This window comes from Amblyraja radiata, chromosome 34 (genome assembly GCF_010909765.2).
Source record: "Amblyraja radiata isolate CabotCenter1 chromosome 34, sAmbRad1.1.pri, whole genome shotgun sequence".
Lineage (NCBI taxonomy): Eukaryota > Metazoa > Chordata > Chondrichthyes > Rajiformes > Rajidae > Amblyraja > Amblyraja radiata.
The window spans coordinates 2,503,178-2,519,411 of NC_045989.1; the positions used below are offsets into that span (position 1 = coordinate 2,503,178).

The window sequence follows — 16,234 nt, forward strand, 5'->3', positions numbered from 1 at the left end:
CAATGGTGGAGCTCAGTTAGTTAGTTTGAGGGCGGCACAGTGGTGCAGCGGTAGAGTTGCTGCCTTACAGCACCTACAGCGCTAGAGACCCGGGTTTGATCTCAACTACGGGTGCTGTCTGTACGGAGTTTGTACACTCTCCCCATGACCTGCGTGGGTTTTCTCCGATTACTTTGGTTTCCTCCCACACTCCAATGACATACAAGTCAAGTTTTATTCGTCACAGGTTTGTAGGTTTATTGGCTTGATATAAGGTAAAAATTGTCCCCAGTGTGTGTAGGTTTGTGTTAGTGTGCGGTGATCACTGGTCAGAACGGACTTGGTGGGCCGAAGGGCCTGTTTTTGCACTGTATCTCTAAACTAAACTAAACTAAGGCTCCGTGTGAGAATCCTGAATGTGCCGCGTCGATCAATAACATTTCCCATTAAACTTCAGCTGAGAATGAACGCTACATAAAAACAACAAGTCGGGTTGTGGTGAAGACTGTCGAGATTGATGTCAAGAGTGAGCAATTGTCACGACGAGATTAGATTTTAAACATTGCATCTTCTTACAGTCAAGTAGAAAAGGTGAAGAGGAAAATGGCAAATAACTTTCCAACAGTAATGACTAGTTTTCTGTTAACAATTGTTTCCACTGGTTGGTGAATAAATAACATGGAGACACACGCTGAAGGTAATTAATTGGACAATGATCCTGAACAGCAGGTTCCCAGTTTCAGCTGCCATTTAGACAAGGGCTATGATAGTATTTAAGAGTAAATGGGCTATGTATCTGAAAAGAAATAACATGAAATTATGTAAGAAATGGGTAGGAAAATAGGGTGTAGCTGCCTTCAATCAGCGCAACAGGCAAAATGCATTCCAGCAGTAATTTCACCACCGGAGGTTTATGCGTCAACTGTGGCTGGGAGTGAAGTATTTTGAATTGTCATTAATATCTAATTGCTCACTCGCGTCAGCAGCGTGTTCAATGATCCAGACTCCTGTTTACAATCACAATTGGAGACTGTTATGAGTATAAATGTCTGCATGTCAATGTGCTCTGTGCAAACTTAGGTTGTGCATCACTCATTGCAGTGCCTTTCTTGCATGTTCCAAAGAGCTGAGGATTGATCAATGGCATTAGGCAAGTGTTATGAAGATGCAGATTGTTTGCTAGACTGCTGCCAAGAAGAGTGAGAGAGTGTCACAGAGACATACAGGAATGAAGCTGGCCGTTTGGCCCAATTTGCCCATGACGACCAAGCAAGTCCCTTGTCCCAGTATTGGCCCATGTCTCTCTAAACCTTTCCCATCCATGTACCTGGTCAAGTGTCTTTTACATGCTGTTCAAGAAGGAACTGCAGATGCTGGAAGATCGAAGGTACACAAAAATGCTGGAGAAACTCAGCGGGAAGTCTTTTACATGCTGTTTTAGTTTAGGGATGGAACGAGGAAACAGGCCCTTCGGTCCTCTGGGTCCACGCCAACCAGTGATCACCACACACTAATACTATCCTACGCACACAAGGGAGCATTTACAATTTTAACAAGCCAATTAACCTAGCCACCGTGCCACCCTCGCATGTTCGAAAGAGCTTAGGATTGAAAATAAGGTCGTGAGGGCATTAGGCAAGAGTTATGCAGATGAAGATTGTTGGCCAGGCTACTGGGCGGCACAGTGGTGCAGCGGTAGAGTTGCTGCCTTACAGCGCCAGAGACTTGGGTTTGATCCTGACTATGGGTGCCGGCTGCATGGGGTTTGCAAGTTCTCCCTGTGACCTGTGTGGGATTTCTCTGGGTGCTCTGGTTTCCTCCCACACTCCAAAGACCTAAAGGTTTGTAGTTTAATTGGCTTGGTTTAATTGTAAATTGTCCCTAGTGCGTGTAAGATAGTGTTAGTGTGCGGGGATCGCTGGTCGGCACGGGCTCAGAGGGCCGAAGGGCCTGTTGCTAAACTAAGCTAAACTACTGCAAATTAGTCATAGTCACACATTAATGAAGCAGGCTGTTTGGCCCAACTTGACCATGCTAACCAAGATGCCTTACTTAAACTAGTCCCATTTACCCACATATCTCTTTTCTATCCATGTACCTGGCTAAGTGTCTTTTTAATCCTGTTATAGCACCTGTCTCAGCTGCTTTCTCTGGCAGCTTGTTCCATATACCCACCACCCTCTGAGGTTCCTATTAAATCTTGCCCCTCACAACTTTAACCCATGTCCTCTGTTTCTTGCCTCTCTGACACTGGGTAAAAGACTGTGTATTCATCATACCTATTCCCCTCATCATTTTATACACCTCTATAAGATCACACCTCAGCCTCCTGTGCTCCAAAGAATAAAATCCTAGCCTACCCTACCCCTCCCCATAGCTCAGGCCTTCAAGTACTGGAAACATCCTCATAAATCTTCTCTGCACACATTCCAGCTAAATAACATCCCTGCTATGGGAAGAGTGACAAAACTAAGCACTGTTCTCCAAATGCGGCCTCATCAACGTCTTGTACAACTGTAACATAATGTTCCAAATTCTATACAAAATACCTTGTCCGATGGAGGCCAATGTCCCAAAAGCTTCCTTCACCACTCTATCTAATCCGGTGACACGTTGAGGAAACTGTGTACTTACACTCCTAGATCCCTCTGCTCTACAACACTCGACCAGGCCCAGCCATTCACTGTGAAGGACCTGCTCACATTTATTTACTAATATTGCAGGTGGCAAGTGACACTGACAAGGAATGCCGGTGAGGATCGGCCGCATATAATCGCCCATCCTAATTACTATTGCACCACAGCAGCCCGTCTTATGTTAATGGGGATGGACCTCTAGACCCACAGTATTAATGTGGACGGGCTTGCAGCTTCTGGGTGGCCCGGGTTATGGGGAGAAGGTAGGAGAATGGGGTTGAGTCGGAAAGTGATATCAGCCATGGTTGAATTGCTGGGTAGACTTGATGGGCTGAATGGCCTAATTCTGGTTTTATAACTTAATAACCTTATGAATTTATGAGTGTGGCAGTGATGAAGAAATGGTGATATGTTTTCAAGTCTGATTGGTTCGCTCGCTGACGTGTCAGATGACGTTCTGCCATGGCTTTGCCGCAGCCAGTGCCACATCTGTGCCTGTGCAGTGATCGTCCACAGTGCGTGCCTCTCCGCTGCAAGTCAGTAGGTGGGCCATAGTCTGTACCTCTCCACAGTTGCACTTGTCGGATTGGTATACAACTTGGAGGAAGCGGTGGCTGGTGGTGTTCCCATGTGCCTGCTGCCCTTGGCCTTGTCGGTTGAGGTGCTAGGTTTTGGGAGATGGGATGGGAGCAGTGTGGGTGAGTAACTGTACATGCTGTGGCCGCAGTGTATGGGGAAGAGTTTCAGTCTACATTTGCTGCTGACAGTGGCACTTCCTTACTGAGAAAAACCCGACTTCCACCGTGAGATGGATGAGTTTGCATCTCCAGTTTGCGGAGATGACAGGGTTGTACACACGACATGCACATGTTCCGGTGAGTGAGCCGTGTGCGGAGAGGGGAATGCCGGTGAGCATTGGCCGCATCCCCACAGCTGGCCTGGCTCCTGCACCTCGCAATCCCCTCGCAACCCGAGATGCTTCACGTAGCGACAGAAGGCTCCTGAGATGGAACTCGAAGCGGAATGATCCGGTGGCGGGCCGCTGAGAGTGGAGGGGGGGACAGGAGTGAGAGGGGGGCAAGAGTGGGGGGGGGCAAAAGTGGGGGGGGGGCGATAGTGGGGGGGTGGGGCGAGAGGGGGAGGGGCGAGAGTGGGGGGGGGGCAAGGGTGAGGGGGAGGGCCGAGAGTGGGGGGCGAGAGTGGGGGTGGGGAACAAGAGTGGGGGGAAGGGCCGAGAGCGACGAGCGGGGACAGGAGTGGGGTCGCTGAGAGTAAGGAAGGGCCATTGAGAGTGGGGGGGGGGGGTGCTGAGAGTAACGGGGGGTGCATTGAGAGTGAGGGGGTGCCAAGAGTGGGGTGGGGCACCGATGGTGAGGGGGTTGCCGAGCGTGAGGGAGAAGACGTCGAGAGTGTGGGGGTGCCTTTGAGAGTGTGGGGGCCATCGGAATGCGAGGAGGGCCCCTCCTTGCTCTTGACGGCGAACAGGGCCATCAAGAGCAAGGAGGGGCACTGAGAACGGCGGCAGGCCTGTTTTGCCTCGGCAAGGAAATAAAGACGATTCGCACTCCCCCCTTCTCTGCCTCCGTCTGTGCTGAGGCTTAATGGCGGAGCTGACGGCCTCCAACCTGCAACCGACCTCGAGGCTCCGGAGGCAGAGCCAGCCAGGACTCACCAACGTGAGGCTGGTCGAATTCAGAGCTGTGGCGGCGTTCCAGTGGCTGCGGCGCGACTCGGGGCTGAGGCGGTGCTCTGGTGAGGGCGGCCCGGCGCGGGGCTGACATGGTGCTCCGGTGGGTGAGACGGTGCTCCGGTGAGGGCGGCCCGGCGCGGGGCTGAGGCGTTGCTCCAGTGAGGGTGGCCCGGCGCGGGGCTGAGGCGGTGCTCTGGTGAGGGCGGCCCGGCGTGGGGCTGACATGGTGCTCCGGTGGCTGATGCGGTGCTCCGGTGAGTGTGGCCCGGCGTGGGGCTGAGGCTGTGCTCTGGTGAGGCCGGCCCGGCTCGGGGCTGAGGCGGTGCTCTGGTGAGGGCGGCCCGGCGCGGGGCTGAGGCGGTGCTCTGGTGAGGGCGGCCCGGCGCGGGGCTGAGGCGGTGCTCTGGTGAGGGCGGCCCGGCGCGGTGCTGAGACGGTGCTCCGGTGGCTGAGACGGCGTTTCGGCGGCGGCGACATGAATCCGGGGCTCGGCCGCGGGCCAGTGGACGACATCGTCGGGAGCTCGCAGGTCACAGGCTGGTGCTTGTTTTCCGGAGCTCTCGCAACAACAGCTGCGTCCGCTGGACTTGAGGGCGGCAGCATCGACCACCCCGGACCGCGGAGCTTGAACCGGCCCGTTCGCGGAGCTCGGTTGAGCCGCGGGACTGACTGACCATCGCCCGGTGGGGTAACAACATATCGTCTCAGCGCAGAGGGAGAACGAGGAGGGAAAAGACAGTAACCTTAAGACTTTTGCCTCCATCACAGTGAGGAGGTGCCTGGTGAACTCACTGTGGTGGATGTTAATTTGTGTTTATTGTGTGTTTTGTTGTTTATTATTATATGTATGGCTGCAGGCAACGACATTTTGTTCAGACCGAAAGGTCTGAATGACAAATAAAGGATCTAATCTAATCTAATCTAAAAAAGTTATGCCCTGCATATCTCCTTTAAACCTCGCCCCTCTCACCTTAAATCCATGCCCTCTAGTCTTTGACTTTTCCACCCTGGGAAAAAGGTTCTGACTGTCTACCACATCTCTGTCTCTCATAATTTTATATACCTCCATCAGGTCTCCTCTCAGCCTCTGACTAGGGAAACCAATCCAAATATGTCCGACCTCTCCAGGGAGGTAATACCCACTAATCCAGGCAGCATTCTGGTAAACCTCTTCTGCATCCTCTCCAAAGCCTCCTTGTAATGGGGGGCCCAGAACTGTAGAGTGAGATTATACTGGTACCATTGGAATCAGGGAAGGGGCAAAATCTCAAAATGCCAGAAGCAGGTGGATAAACATTGATCTGTAATACCTCCCAGTTTTACGTTTAACTCACTTCTTTAATAAGAACACATTGCTCTTACTGCAAGCAACGTGTATTTCTGGAAATTTCCATTGAGACATTGCATGTGCACTGTTCACAATATATATTTTTTCAATATGATTCATTTTATGTCGCTCTCTGTCTGATTAACACCAAATCATAAACACATCAAAATGCTGGAAAATCACCAACAATAAAACGTATGCAGCGTGCCAAAAATGGAATTAGCACATAAATTTTATTCAATCAGAGCTCACGTCACTCTTCAAACTATCTCGATCTACATCTGCAAAGACAACACTTTACTGTAAAACATGAAGTGGGAGTTGGCTACAGTGTTGAACAAAGCCCATCCAACCATCCTATTAGATCATGGCTGAAGGTAGACACAAATAGCTGGAGTAACTCAGCGGGACAGGCAGCATCTCTGGAGAGAAAGAATGGGTGACGTTGCGGGTCGAGACCCTTCTTCATATTGGTTAGGGATGAGGGAAATGAGAGATATAGACAATGATGTAGAGAGATAAAGAACAATGAAGGGAAACAGGCCATTGTTAGCTGTTTGTTGGGAGAAAACGAGAAGCTGGTGCGACTTGGGTGGGGAGGGGTAGAGAGAGAGAGGGAATGCCTGGGTTACCTGAAGTGAGATAAATCAAAATCATACCACTGGGCTGTAAGCTGCCCAAGCAAAATATGAGACCTGAAGTTAGAGAAATTAACATTCATACCATGATATTTTGGGTCGAGACCCTTCTTCAGACTGAGAGCCAGGGGAGGGGGAGAGGGGGACACAGAGATATGGAAGGGTACAAAGAGCATGTAAGGTGTGAAAAGGATAGATTAAAGCAGACGATGTTCAAGAAATTATACAATGGTTCATTGTTGAACGAGGGGAAGGTGACAACAAACTAAAATTAATCAGGACAACAGTGAAACTAGTTTGGAGAATCGGGGAGAGACACACACAGAGGGAAAGCAAGGATTACTTGAAGTTAAAGAAATCAATATTCATTCCACTGGGTTGAATGCTGCCTAAGCAAAATATAAGGTGCTGTTCTTCCAATCTGCGTGTGGCCTCACTCTGACATTGGAGGAGGCCCAGGACAGAAAGGTCAGTGTGGGAATGAGAGGGGGAGTTAAAGTGTTTGGCAACTGGGAGATCGCGTAGGCCAAGGCGGACTGAGTGGAAGTGTTCAGACAAACGATCGCCCAGTCTGTGCATGGTCTTGCTGAGTCCACACATATTAACAACTGATTGTAATGGGCAGCTCGGTACGCAGGAGGGAGCAGCGCTCCAAGAAGGGCTTCAGTTTTGGTTCCAGGTTCTAGGTTCAATCCCGGCCTTGGGCCTCTCTCCATGGAGTAACACTTCCCCATGGCTGCGTGGATACTTGCCGGATCCTCCCAAGTCACAGGAGCATAATTAAGTCATTCGGACCACTAAGTCTACTCTGCCATTCAATCATGGCTGATTGATCTTTCCTGCTCAACCACATTCTCCTGCCTTCTCCCTGACACCCTTACTAATCTGACAATCTCTACCTTAAAAATATCCATTGACTTGCCCTCCACAACCGTCTGCGGCAATGAATTCCACAGATTCACCACCTTCTGACAAAATTAATTCCTTCTCATCTCCTTTCTAAAGGTGCCTCCTGTTATTCTGAGGCTATGGCCTCTGGTCCTAGACGCTCCCACAAATGGAAACATCATCTCCACATTCACTCTATCCAGGCCTATACATTTACTCTCATACCCCAGGGATGTATTGAAGCTGTAAGTGGGAATGTGGCAAGAGGGGGGTTAAAGGACATTTGGGAGAGCAGATGGAATGTCTGAACACAGTAGCTTAGAGATACAGTTTTAAAACAGGCCCTCCGGCCACACTGACCACTAATCACATGTTCACACCAATTCAACATTATCCCACTTTCTCGTTGACTCCCTCCCCACTAGGGGCAATTGTAGAGAGACCATTTACACTACAAACTTGCATGTCTTTGGGATGTGGGAGGAAACTGGAACAACTGGAGGAAACCCAATCGGTCACAATGAGACCGAACGGCCTGCTTTCAAGCTGTAGAACTGTATAACTGTAAGACTGGTAGTTGGCATGGGCCCGATGTGCCGAATGGCCACTTTCTCTGCTGCAATAAGGCATATTAAACATGTCGCAGGATTGCTGGGTTTTTAATTTGAAAAGAAAACTACATTGCTGAACCTTCATCTGAAAACACTGTGATAAATGCGATAAGCTCACCGTGTGCGTGGGAATTTAGTTTATTGATTAAGCATGAAGAAGCGGTTTTGGCTGTAAATGTTTAATGAATCTCCAGCATTTAGGGCTGTTGAAACTGATCTGAATGTTGTAGTTGGCATACTTGTTTACGAGGAGCCCTGCCCGCATTAATTACACTCACAACAGCCATTCACTTTTCCATGTCTCCTCCCTGCACCTCCCCCTCTCCAGGGAACCACCACCTCCCTTCCTACCTACCTGAGGCTTCACTCACTGTAAAACCACTGCACATCTACACAGGCATCCTTGCCCAGCAATTATAATGCACAAGATAGACAAGGAATTATAAAGTGTGGTGGGTGTATGGAACATGCTGCCAGGGGAGGAAGTTGAGGCTTGGACTATCCCAATGTTTAAGAAACAATTAGACAGGTGCATGGATAGGACAAGTTTGGAGGGATATGGACCAAACATAGGCAGGTGGGACTAGTGTAGCTGGGACATATTGGCCGGTGTGGGCAAGTTGGGCCGAAGGGCCTGTTTCCACGCTGTATCACTCTATGACCCTAAAGGTATGATTACATAGAAACATAGAAACATAGAAAGTAGGTGCGAGAGTAGACCACCAGGTCCGTCGAGCCCGCACCGCCATTCGCTCATGGCTGAACACTAAACAGACACACTTACCCACAAACAGTAGACACAAGACACAGAACACAAGACACTACCCTCCCCTTTATACCGCTATCACCCCTCTCCACCCCAAGAACCTCGCGATCTCCTGGGGGAGGCAAAAAACCGGATAAAAACCCAGGTCCAATTCGGGAAAAAAATCCGGGAAATTCCTCTCCGACCCCAATCCAGGCGATCGACACTTGTCCAGGAGATCACTCAGGTCTTACTATACTAACCATACCTAGGTCCATATCCCTGCCCTCTCCCCGTAGCCCCTTATCCCCTTGGCAGCTAAAAAACCATCTATTTTAGTCTTAAATATATTTAAAGTTTCTGCTTCCACTGCTCCCTGGGGCAGTGAATTCCATAAATTAACCACCCTCTGGGTGAAGAAGTTCTTCCTCATCTCAGTTTTAAAAGAGCCCCCCCTTATTCTGCAACTATGTCCCCTAGTTCTAGTTTCCCCGATCATTGGGAACATCCTCGGTGCATCCACCCGATCAAGGCCCCTCACGATCTTATATGTTTCAATGAGATCGCCTCTCATTCTTCTAAACTCCAAAGAGTAGAGTTCCAGCCTACTTAACCTTTCCTCATATGTCAATCCCCTCATTGCAGGAATTAATCTTGTAAACCTTCGCTGCACTGCCTCCAGGGCTAGTACATCCTTTCTTAAGTATGGACCCCAGAACTGTACACAGTATTCCAAATGTGGTCTCACTAATACTGTGTACAGCTGCAGCAAGACCTCCGTGTTTTTATACTCAATCCCCCTAGCAATAAAGGCCAAAACTCCATTGGCCTTCCTGATTGCTTGCTGCACCTGCATACTAACTTTTAGTGATTCATGTACTAATACCCCTAGATCCCTTTGCGTTGCATTACAACGCAGCTCCTCCTCATTTAGAAAATAACTTGCCCTATCATTTTTTTTCCCAAAGTGAATGACTTCACATTTATTAGTATTAAATTTCATCTGCCAAGTTGTTGCCCACTCACCTAGCTTATCTATATCCTTTTGCAGACTCTTCCTATCCTCCTCATCCCCTACTTTTCCTCCCATTTTTGTATCGTCCGCAAATTGCATCCTGAAACTAAATATGCCCCGACTGGCTTTGAGGGATTTCTCATGCATTTTATATTTGATGGGAAAAAAGAATTAAAAGCCGTATTGAGGTAGAAATCAGTGGTCAGCAACATGTGGGTACACAAAAATGTTGGAGAAACTCAACGGGTGCAGCAGCATCTATGGAGCGAAGGAGATAGGCAACATTTCGGGCCAAAACCCTTCTTCAGACAATGTTTCGGCCCAAAACGTTGCCTACTCCTTCGCTCCATAGATGCTGCTGCATCCGCTGAGTTTCTCCAGCATTTTTGTGTACCTTCGATTTTCCAGCATCTGCAGTTCCTTCTTAAACACTTTGTCAGCAACATGTGCTAACTTTGTGGCAAACTGTGTGGTGCATGTGGTTTTAATTTGTCTCCCAAATTTGTCCCACTCTCTTCACTGGAACTCATTGGAATTGCTTGCGGCACGGTGGCGCAGCGGTAGAGCCACTGCCTTACAATGCCAGCAATCCCGGTTCGATCCTAACTATGGATGCTGTCTGTAGGGAGTTTGTACGTTCTCCCAGTGACCTCCGTTAGTTTTCTACGGGTGCTCCGGTTTCCTCCCACACTCCAAAGATGTACAGGTTTGTAGGTTAGTTGGCTAGGTAAATTTGTAAATCGTCCCGAGTGTGTGTAGGATAGTGTTAATAATAATAATACATTTTATTTATGGGCGCCTTTCAAGAGTCTCAAGGACACCTTACAAAGATTTAGCAGGTAGAGGGAAAACATGTAAAGGGAATGAAATAAATAGTAGAGACATGACTAGTACACAAATTAAAGACAGAATTCAATTCAAAACACAATATGAGGCAATTCAAGCACAGATGAAAAGGGAGGGGGACGTGGGGCTAAGGATAGGCAGAGGTGAAGAGATGGATCTTGAGGCGGGACTGGAAGATGGTGAGGGGCACGGAATTGCGGATCAGTTGGGGGAGGGAGTTCCAGAGGCTGGGAGCTGCCCTGGAGAAGGCTCTGTCCCCAAAACTGCGGAGGTTGGATTTGTGGATGGAGAGGAGACCGGCTGATGTGGATCTGAGGGACCGTGAGGGTTGGTAGGGGGAGACGAGGTCAGTGAGATATGGGGGGCCAGATTGTGGAGGGCTTTGTAGGTGAGGACCAGGATTTTGTAGGTGATCCGGTGGGAGATGGGAAGCCAGTGAAGTTGTTTGAGGACTGGAGTGATGTGATGCCAGGATTTGGTGTGGGTGATGAGTCGAGCGACTGCGTTCTGGACCAGTTGGAGTCGGTTGATGTAGGTGGAGCTGATGCCAAGGAGAAGTGAATTGCAGTAGTCCAGTCGGGAGGAGATGAAGGCATGGATGAGTCTTTCAGCAGCGGGAGGTGTGAGAGAGGGTCTGATGTGCGGGGATCGCTGGTTGGCATGCATTCGGTGGGCCAAAGGGCCTGTTGTCCATGCTGTATCTCTAAACTAAACTTAAAGACCTAAATATGTTCTCATCTTAGCAGGAATCCATGTGGTAGTGAAGTTCTCAGTTTAGTTTCCGGTTTATTGTTGCCACATGTACGCAGGTACAGGTACAGTTTTATTTTGAATTCTATCCGATATGTCGTCACATCCTCCCTTAGAACCACTCCGATCATTATTATCAGCAGATAGGCCAGACTTATTTAGTTTGCTTTAGAGTTACAGTGTGGAAACAGACCCTTTGGCCACAGAGTCCACGCCGACCAATGGCCACGTACACTAACACCATCGTAGTTCAAGTTTCAAGTTTACATTTATTGTTACGTGCACCATTTGGTACAATGAAATTTGACATCCACCCAGTCAAACTGCGTCAGAATGTTATTTGTTGCAGAAAGATGTCCTCTTGTTCCTCTAAAAATAAAAGCATACATGCCCTGTCTGTTCAATCTGCTCTCAGAAGACAACCCCGCCATTCCAGGAATCAATCAACCTTCAGTGCACTCCATGTAAGGATATATTTTCCTCCAGTGAGACCCTAGGTGGCGCAGTAGTAGAGTCGCTGCCTCACAGCGCCAGAGACCCGGGTTGGATCATAACTACCGGTGCTGTCTGTACGGAGTTTGTACGTTCTCCCCGTGACTTTTGCGGGTTTTCTCGGAGATCTCCAGTTTCCTCCCACACTCCAAAGACGTACAGGGTTTGTAGGTTAATTGTCTTTGTGTAAATGTAAAAATTGTCCCCAGTGGGCGTAGTGTGTTCAGGATTGTTCATATGCGAGGATCTCTGTTCGGTGCGGACTCGGTGGGCCGAAGGGCCTGTTTCCGCGCTGTATCTCTAAACTAAACTAAACTAAATCTGTGCACAATATTCACTTGCAGTCTCAGTAGAGACCTTTATAGTTGTACTCATTTTTTATCTATAAAGGCAAACCTATTGTGGGTAGCTGACAATCATATGGTATGAACATTCAATTCTCTAATTTTGCATAATGCCACCCCATCCCCCAACTCTTTCCTGTGTATCCCACTCCAGTGGGCAGCATTTTTCCCACTGCCCTGTTGCCCCTGCACCCTCTCCCTCCTCATCTGCCTATATCCCTCCCTCTGGCCTTACATTTCACTTCTGTTCCCTCTTTATCTGACAGCCTTATGCCTCCTTATCATCTCTGGTCTTTGGGGTCAAGGAAAGGGCGTTCACATCGCGGCCCTGTTTCCACCAATCTTTCCACCACCACGCACAAGATGCACAAGAAGCGACAAGACAGACACCATTGTGTGCAGATGCCAAGATGTGTGTTCAACTCTGCTGAACAACTTCTAATCTTGTGTGTGGACTCGATAAGAAGCAGATCTCTGGCCTTTGTCCACCCATTTGCTAATCAAAAAAATAAAAATCCCCCTCCATCTATCACTTTCCAAGCTTTAGACACAAAATGCTGGAGTAACTCAGCATCTCTGGAGGGAAGGAATGGATGACATTCCGAGTCGAGACCCTTCTTCAGACAATGTCTTAACGACTGAAGAACTGAACTTCGGACTGAACCTCTCTCCAGAGATGCTGCCTGTCCCGTTGAGTTACTCCATCATTTTGCGTCTATCTTTAGTTAAAAACCAGCACCTACAGTTCCTTCCTACACTTTCTAGGCTTTGTCCTGCCTCTGCTTCTCCGTCAGCTTGCTCCCTTCTCATACAAGCGGTCTGAAGAAAGGTCCTGACGTGAAACTACCTATCCATGTCCTCCAGAGATGCTGCCTGACCCGCTGAGTTCAACCAGCACTTTGTGCTTTTATGCTGTCTCCCCCAATTACCTCTGCTGATCTTTTTCTCTTATCATTTGAAAATCTCCTTGCTTTTATATTGTCCCTGCAAACACAGAAGACATTATACACCATGAGCCTTGACCTTATGCATTCACCGAGCCTCACCATATCCCGATGACATCGCTCTGCAACTTCCATGCTTCCCACACCACGCTCAGCTCTGTATCATCAGCAGAAAATGCTGGAAACACCCAGCAGGTCAGGCAGCATCTGTGGAAGGTGAGGCTCCCTGACCTGCTGTGTTTTTCCAGCATTTTCAGTTTTCTATAATCAATACTGATTACCAGCATTTTTTTGATTTGGCATCATCCGTAAACATGGATATAATAATAATAATAATAATAATAATAATAATAATAATAATAATAATAATAATAATAATAATAATAATAATAATAATAATAATTTGTTTATAGCGACAGTGCATATTAATGAACATTTGCATGTAAATATGCGAGATTGTAGCCAATCAGTAGCTAATTTCCGTCTCTAGTCCCAGGCAAAGGTAGGTGAAGTGTCTTGCCCAAGGACACAACGACAGTACACACTCCAAGCAGGATTCGAACCGGCCACCTTCAGGTTGCCAGCCGAACAATTAGCCCATTGTGCCATCTGTCGTCCTGTCGTCCTATATTACAGTTATCTGCTTCATCCAGATCACTGATGTAGATTGCAGACAATGAGTACCAGAACACTGGTCCCTCCAGTATTTAGTAGTCACACAACCCCACATTAATTTTTTTTTTTAAATCCTAATATCAGCTGTTCTCAGATCCTATCAGCTTATTCCCTCCAATAACATGGTCTCTTTCTTCAATGCTTTTTTGAAAGCCCAAGTACGTTACATCGACTGGTTCACCTTGATATGTCCTTCCACTTACAACCTCAGGTTTGTCAAATACAATTTTCTGTTCTAATGTCCATGATGACTACTCAACCATCCGACTATATGCTAATTCTACTGTTACCACTTGCTTAACGGTGGGTTTCAGCATTTTCCCAACTATTGGTGTCAGCCTAACAGATCCATAATTTTCCATGTCCCTCTCACCCAACAGTGGAGTGATGTTTGGCACCTCTCGTGCAAGTAATGGTGATTAAATCGATGGAATTTGGCAGATGATAACCTTGCTGTCCATAATCTCCACAATTCCCCCATTCAATACACAAAGGTCATCATTGCTGGGCATTTATCTGCCTTCAGTCCCATTAATTTCACCAATATTAATTTAGTTTCATTCATTCTCAACCTGAAGTTCTCCACTATTCCTCTTTGTCCATTTCCACCAAGATGGACACAACACACTTCTTCACCATTTTAGCCCAGCATTTAATCCCCTCCTGACTCAATCGGACTTCAGGTGTGGGTTGCAGGCAGGCAGAATGATAATATCTTTGACTTCTCGCACTAACCTGATCTAACTTCATTAAATGTCCATATCACAGGAGACAGTGTAGCTCATGTATCATTGCTGCCCTGGGGATTTTCTGTTGTATGGTTGGGCTTAGACACTGGAGTCCCATTCATGACTATCCCGGTATCATTGCAATACAGCATTGGTTACCCTAACATCACAGCGCGTATTACTCAGTTAGCGCCGGGCACACTTTCACCCAGTACAATTCAGGAAGCCACTCAGTCGCTGAGCAAAGTTTGATCACACAGTGGTCTCTCCTCTCGGTGCTAAAGTGCAGGTTACAATCTGCACCACATACAAGGATAGACCTTGCAGGGTTGATGGTTGGTACCGGTTGCCGTATCACGGTATGTCGTGGTGTTTCGGCACGCACGCTGTTCCCGGCAATTATCATCACAGTGTGGCAGACCAGATAGCAAAAGATGCACAGAGTTAAAGGTCTTTGCACTCACATGTCTCCGGGTGCTTGCCCAGGCTGTGGGTCTGTCGGAAATACTGGGGGTTTTCAATCACTGGGATGCGGGTCATCCCGATCACCACGGCGTCAGGTCCAATGTCCATAGACGAGGGCGTGATTATCCCGTGGTTGATGTGGTGGAGGGGGCTTCCGGAATCTTCCTCGCCGCTCATCACAGCCACTGGGCCTGCAACACAACAACACAACAATAACCATCACCCAACCATCAGCAAAGATAGACACAAAAAGCTGGAGTAACTCAGCGGGACAGGCAGCATCTCTGGAGAGAAGGAATGGGTGGTGTTTCAGGTCGAGACCCTTCTTCAGACCATCACCAACAACATCGACTGAATTTATACGTTCATCAGTTTATAGGTGATAGGAGCAGAACTAGGCCATTCGGCCCATCAAGTCTAATCTGCCATTCAATCATGGCTGATCTATCTTCCCCTCTCAACCCCGTTCTCCTGCCTTCTCCCAATAACCATTGATATCCAAACTAATCAAGAATCTGTCAATCTCTGCCTTAAATATACCCAGTGACGGCCTCCACAGCCGTCTGTGGCAATGAATTCCACAGATTCACCACCTTCTGACTAAAGAAATTGCTCCTCATCTCCTTTCTAAAGGTACGTCCTTTTATTCTGAGGGCATGACCTCTGGTCCTAGACTCTCCCACTAGTGGAAACATATTCTCCACATCCACTATATCCAAGTCTTTCACTATTCGGTAAGTTTCAATGAGGTTCCCCCACATCCTTCTAAATTCCAGCGAGTACAGGCCAAGTGCGGTCAAATGATCATCATATGTTAACCCACTAATTAGTTTAGTTTAGTTTAGAGATACAGCACGGAAACAGGCCATTTCGGCCTACCGGGTCCACGTCGACCAGTGATCCCCGCACATTAACACTATCTTATACCCACTAGGGACAATTTACCAAGCCAATTAACCTAGATACCTGTACGTCTTTGGAGTGTGGGAGGAAACCGAAGATCTCGGAGAAAACCCACTCAGGTCATGGGGAGAACGTACAAACTCCATACAGACAGCACCCGTAGTCGGGATCGAACCCGGGTCTCCGGCGCTGCGCCACCATGCCGCCCACAAACAGGAACAATCAATTCCTGGGATAATTCTCGTAAACCTCCTCTGGACCCTCTCCAGTGCCAGCAAATTCTCCCTCAGATGTGGGGCCCATTGATGGAAATATACAGCATGGAACAAGGCCCTTCAGCCCGCCAAGTCCATGCCGACCTGTACAATGGCTGAGTGGCGTTCAAGGCCACAGATGGAGGTGCATGGATCACCCATACACACTAGTTCTATGTTATCACACTTTTGCATACACTCCTTGCACACTCGGGGCAATTTACAGAGGCTGATAGACCTACCAATTCACACGTATTTGGGGATGTGGGAAGAAACCGGAGCACCCGAAAGAAAGGAACGTGGT

The 16,234-nt window shown here is 48.0% G+C and overlaps 1 protein-coding gene across 2 annotated transcripts in view; it reads right to left on the reverse strand.

The window, feature by feature from the left end:
* The window catches only part of ntrk3 (neurotrophic receptor tyrosine kinase 3), a 999,514-nt gene that overhangs the window by 225,739 nt on the left and 757,541 nt on the right, over window positions 1–16,234 (reverse strand). For both annotated transcript variants that reach the window (XM_033050347.1, XM_033050348.1), the window contains exon 12: window positions 14,773–14,964. In XM_033050347.1, coding sequence (XP_032906238.1) covers window positions 14,773–14,964 — 192 coding nt within the window. The remainder of the gene's footprint in view (window positions 1–14,772; window positions 14,965–16,234) is intronic.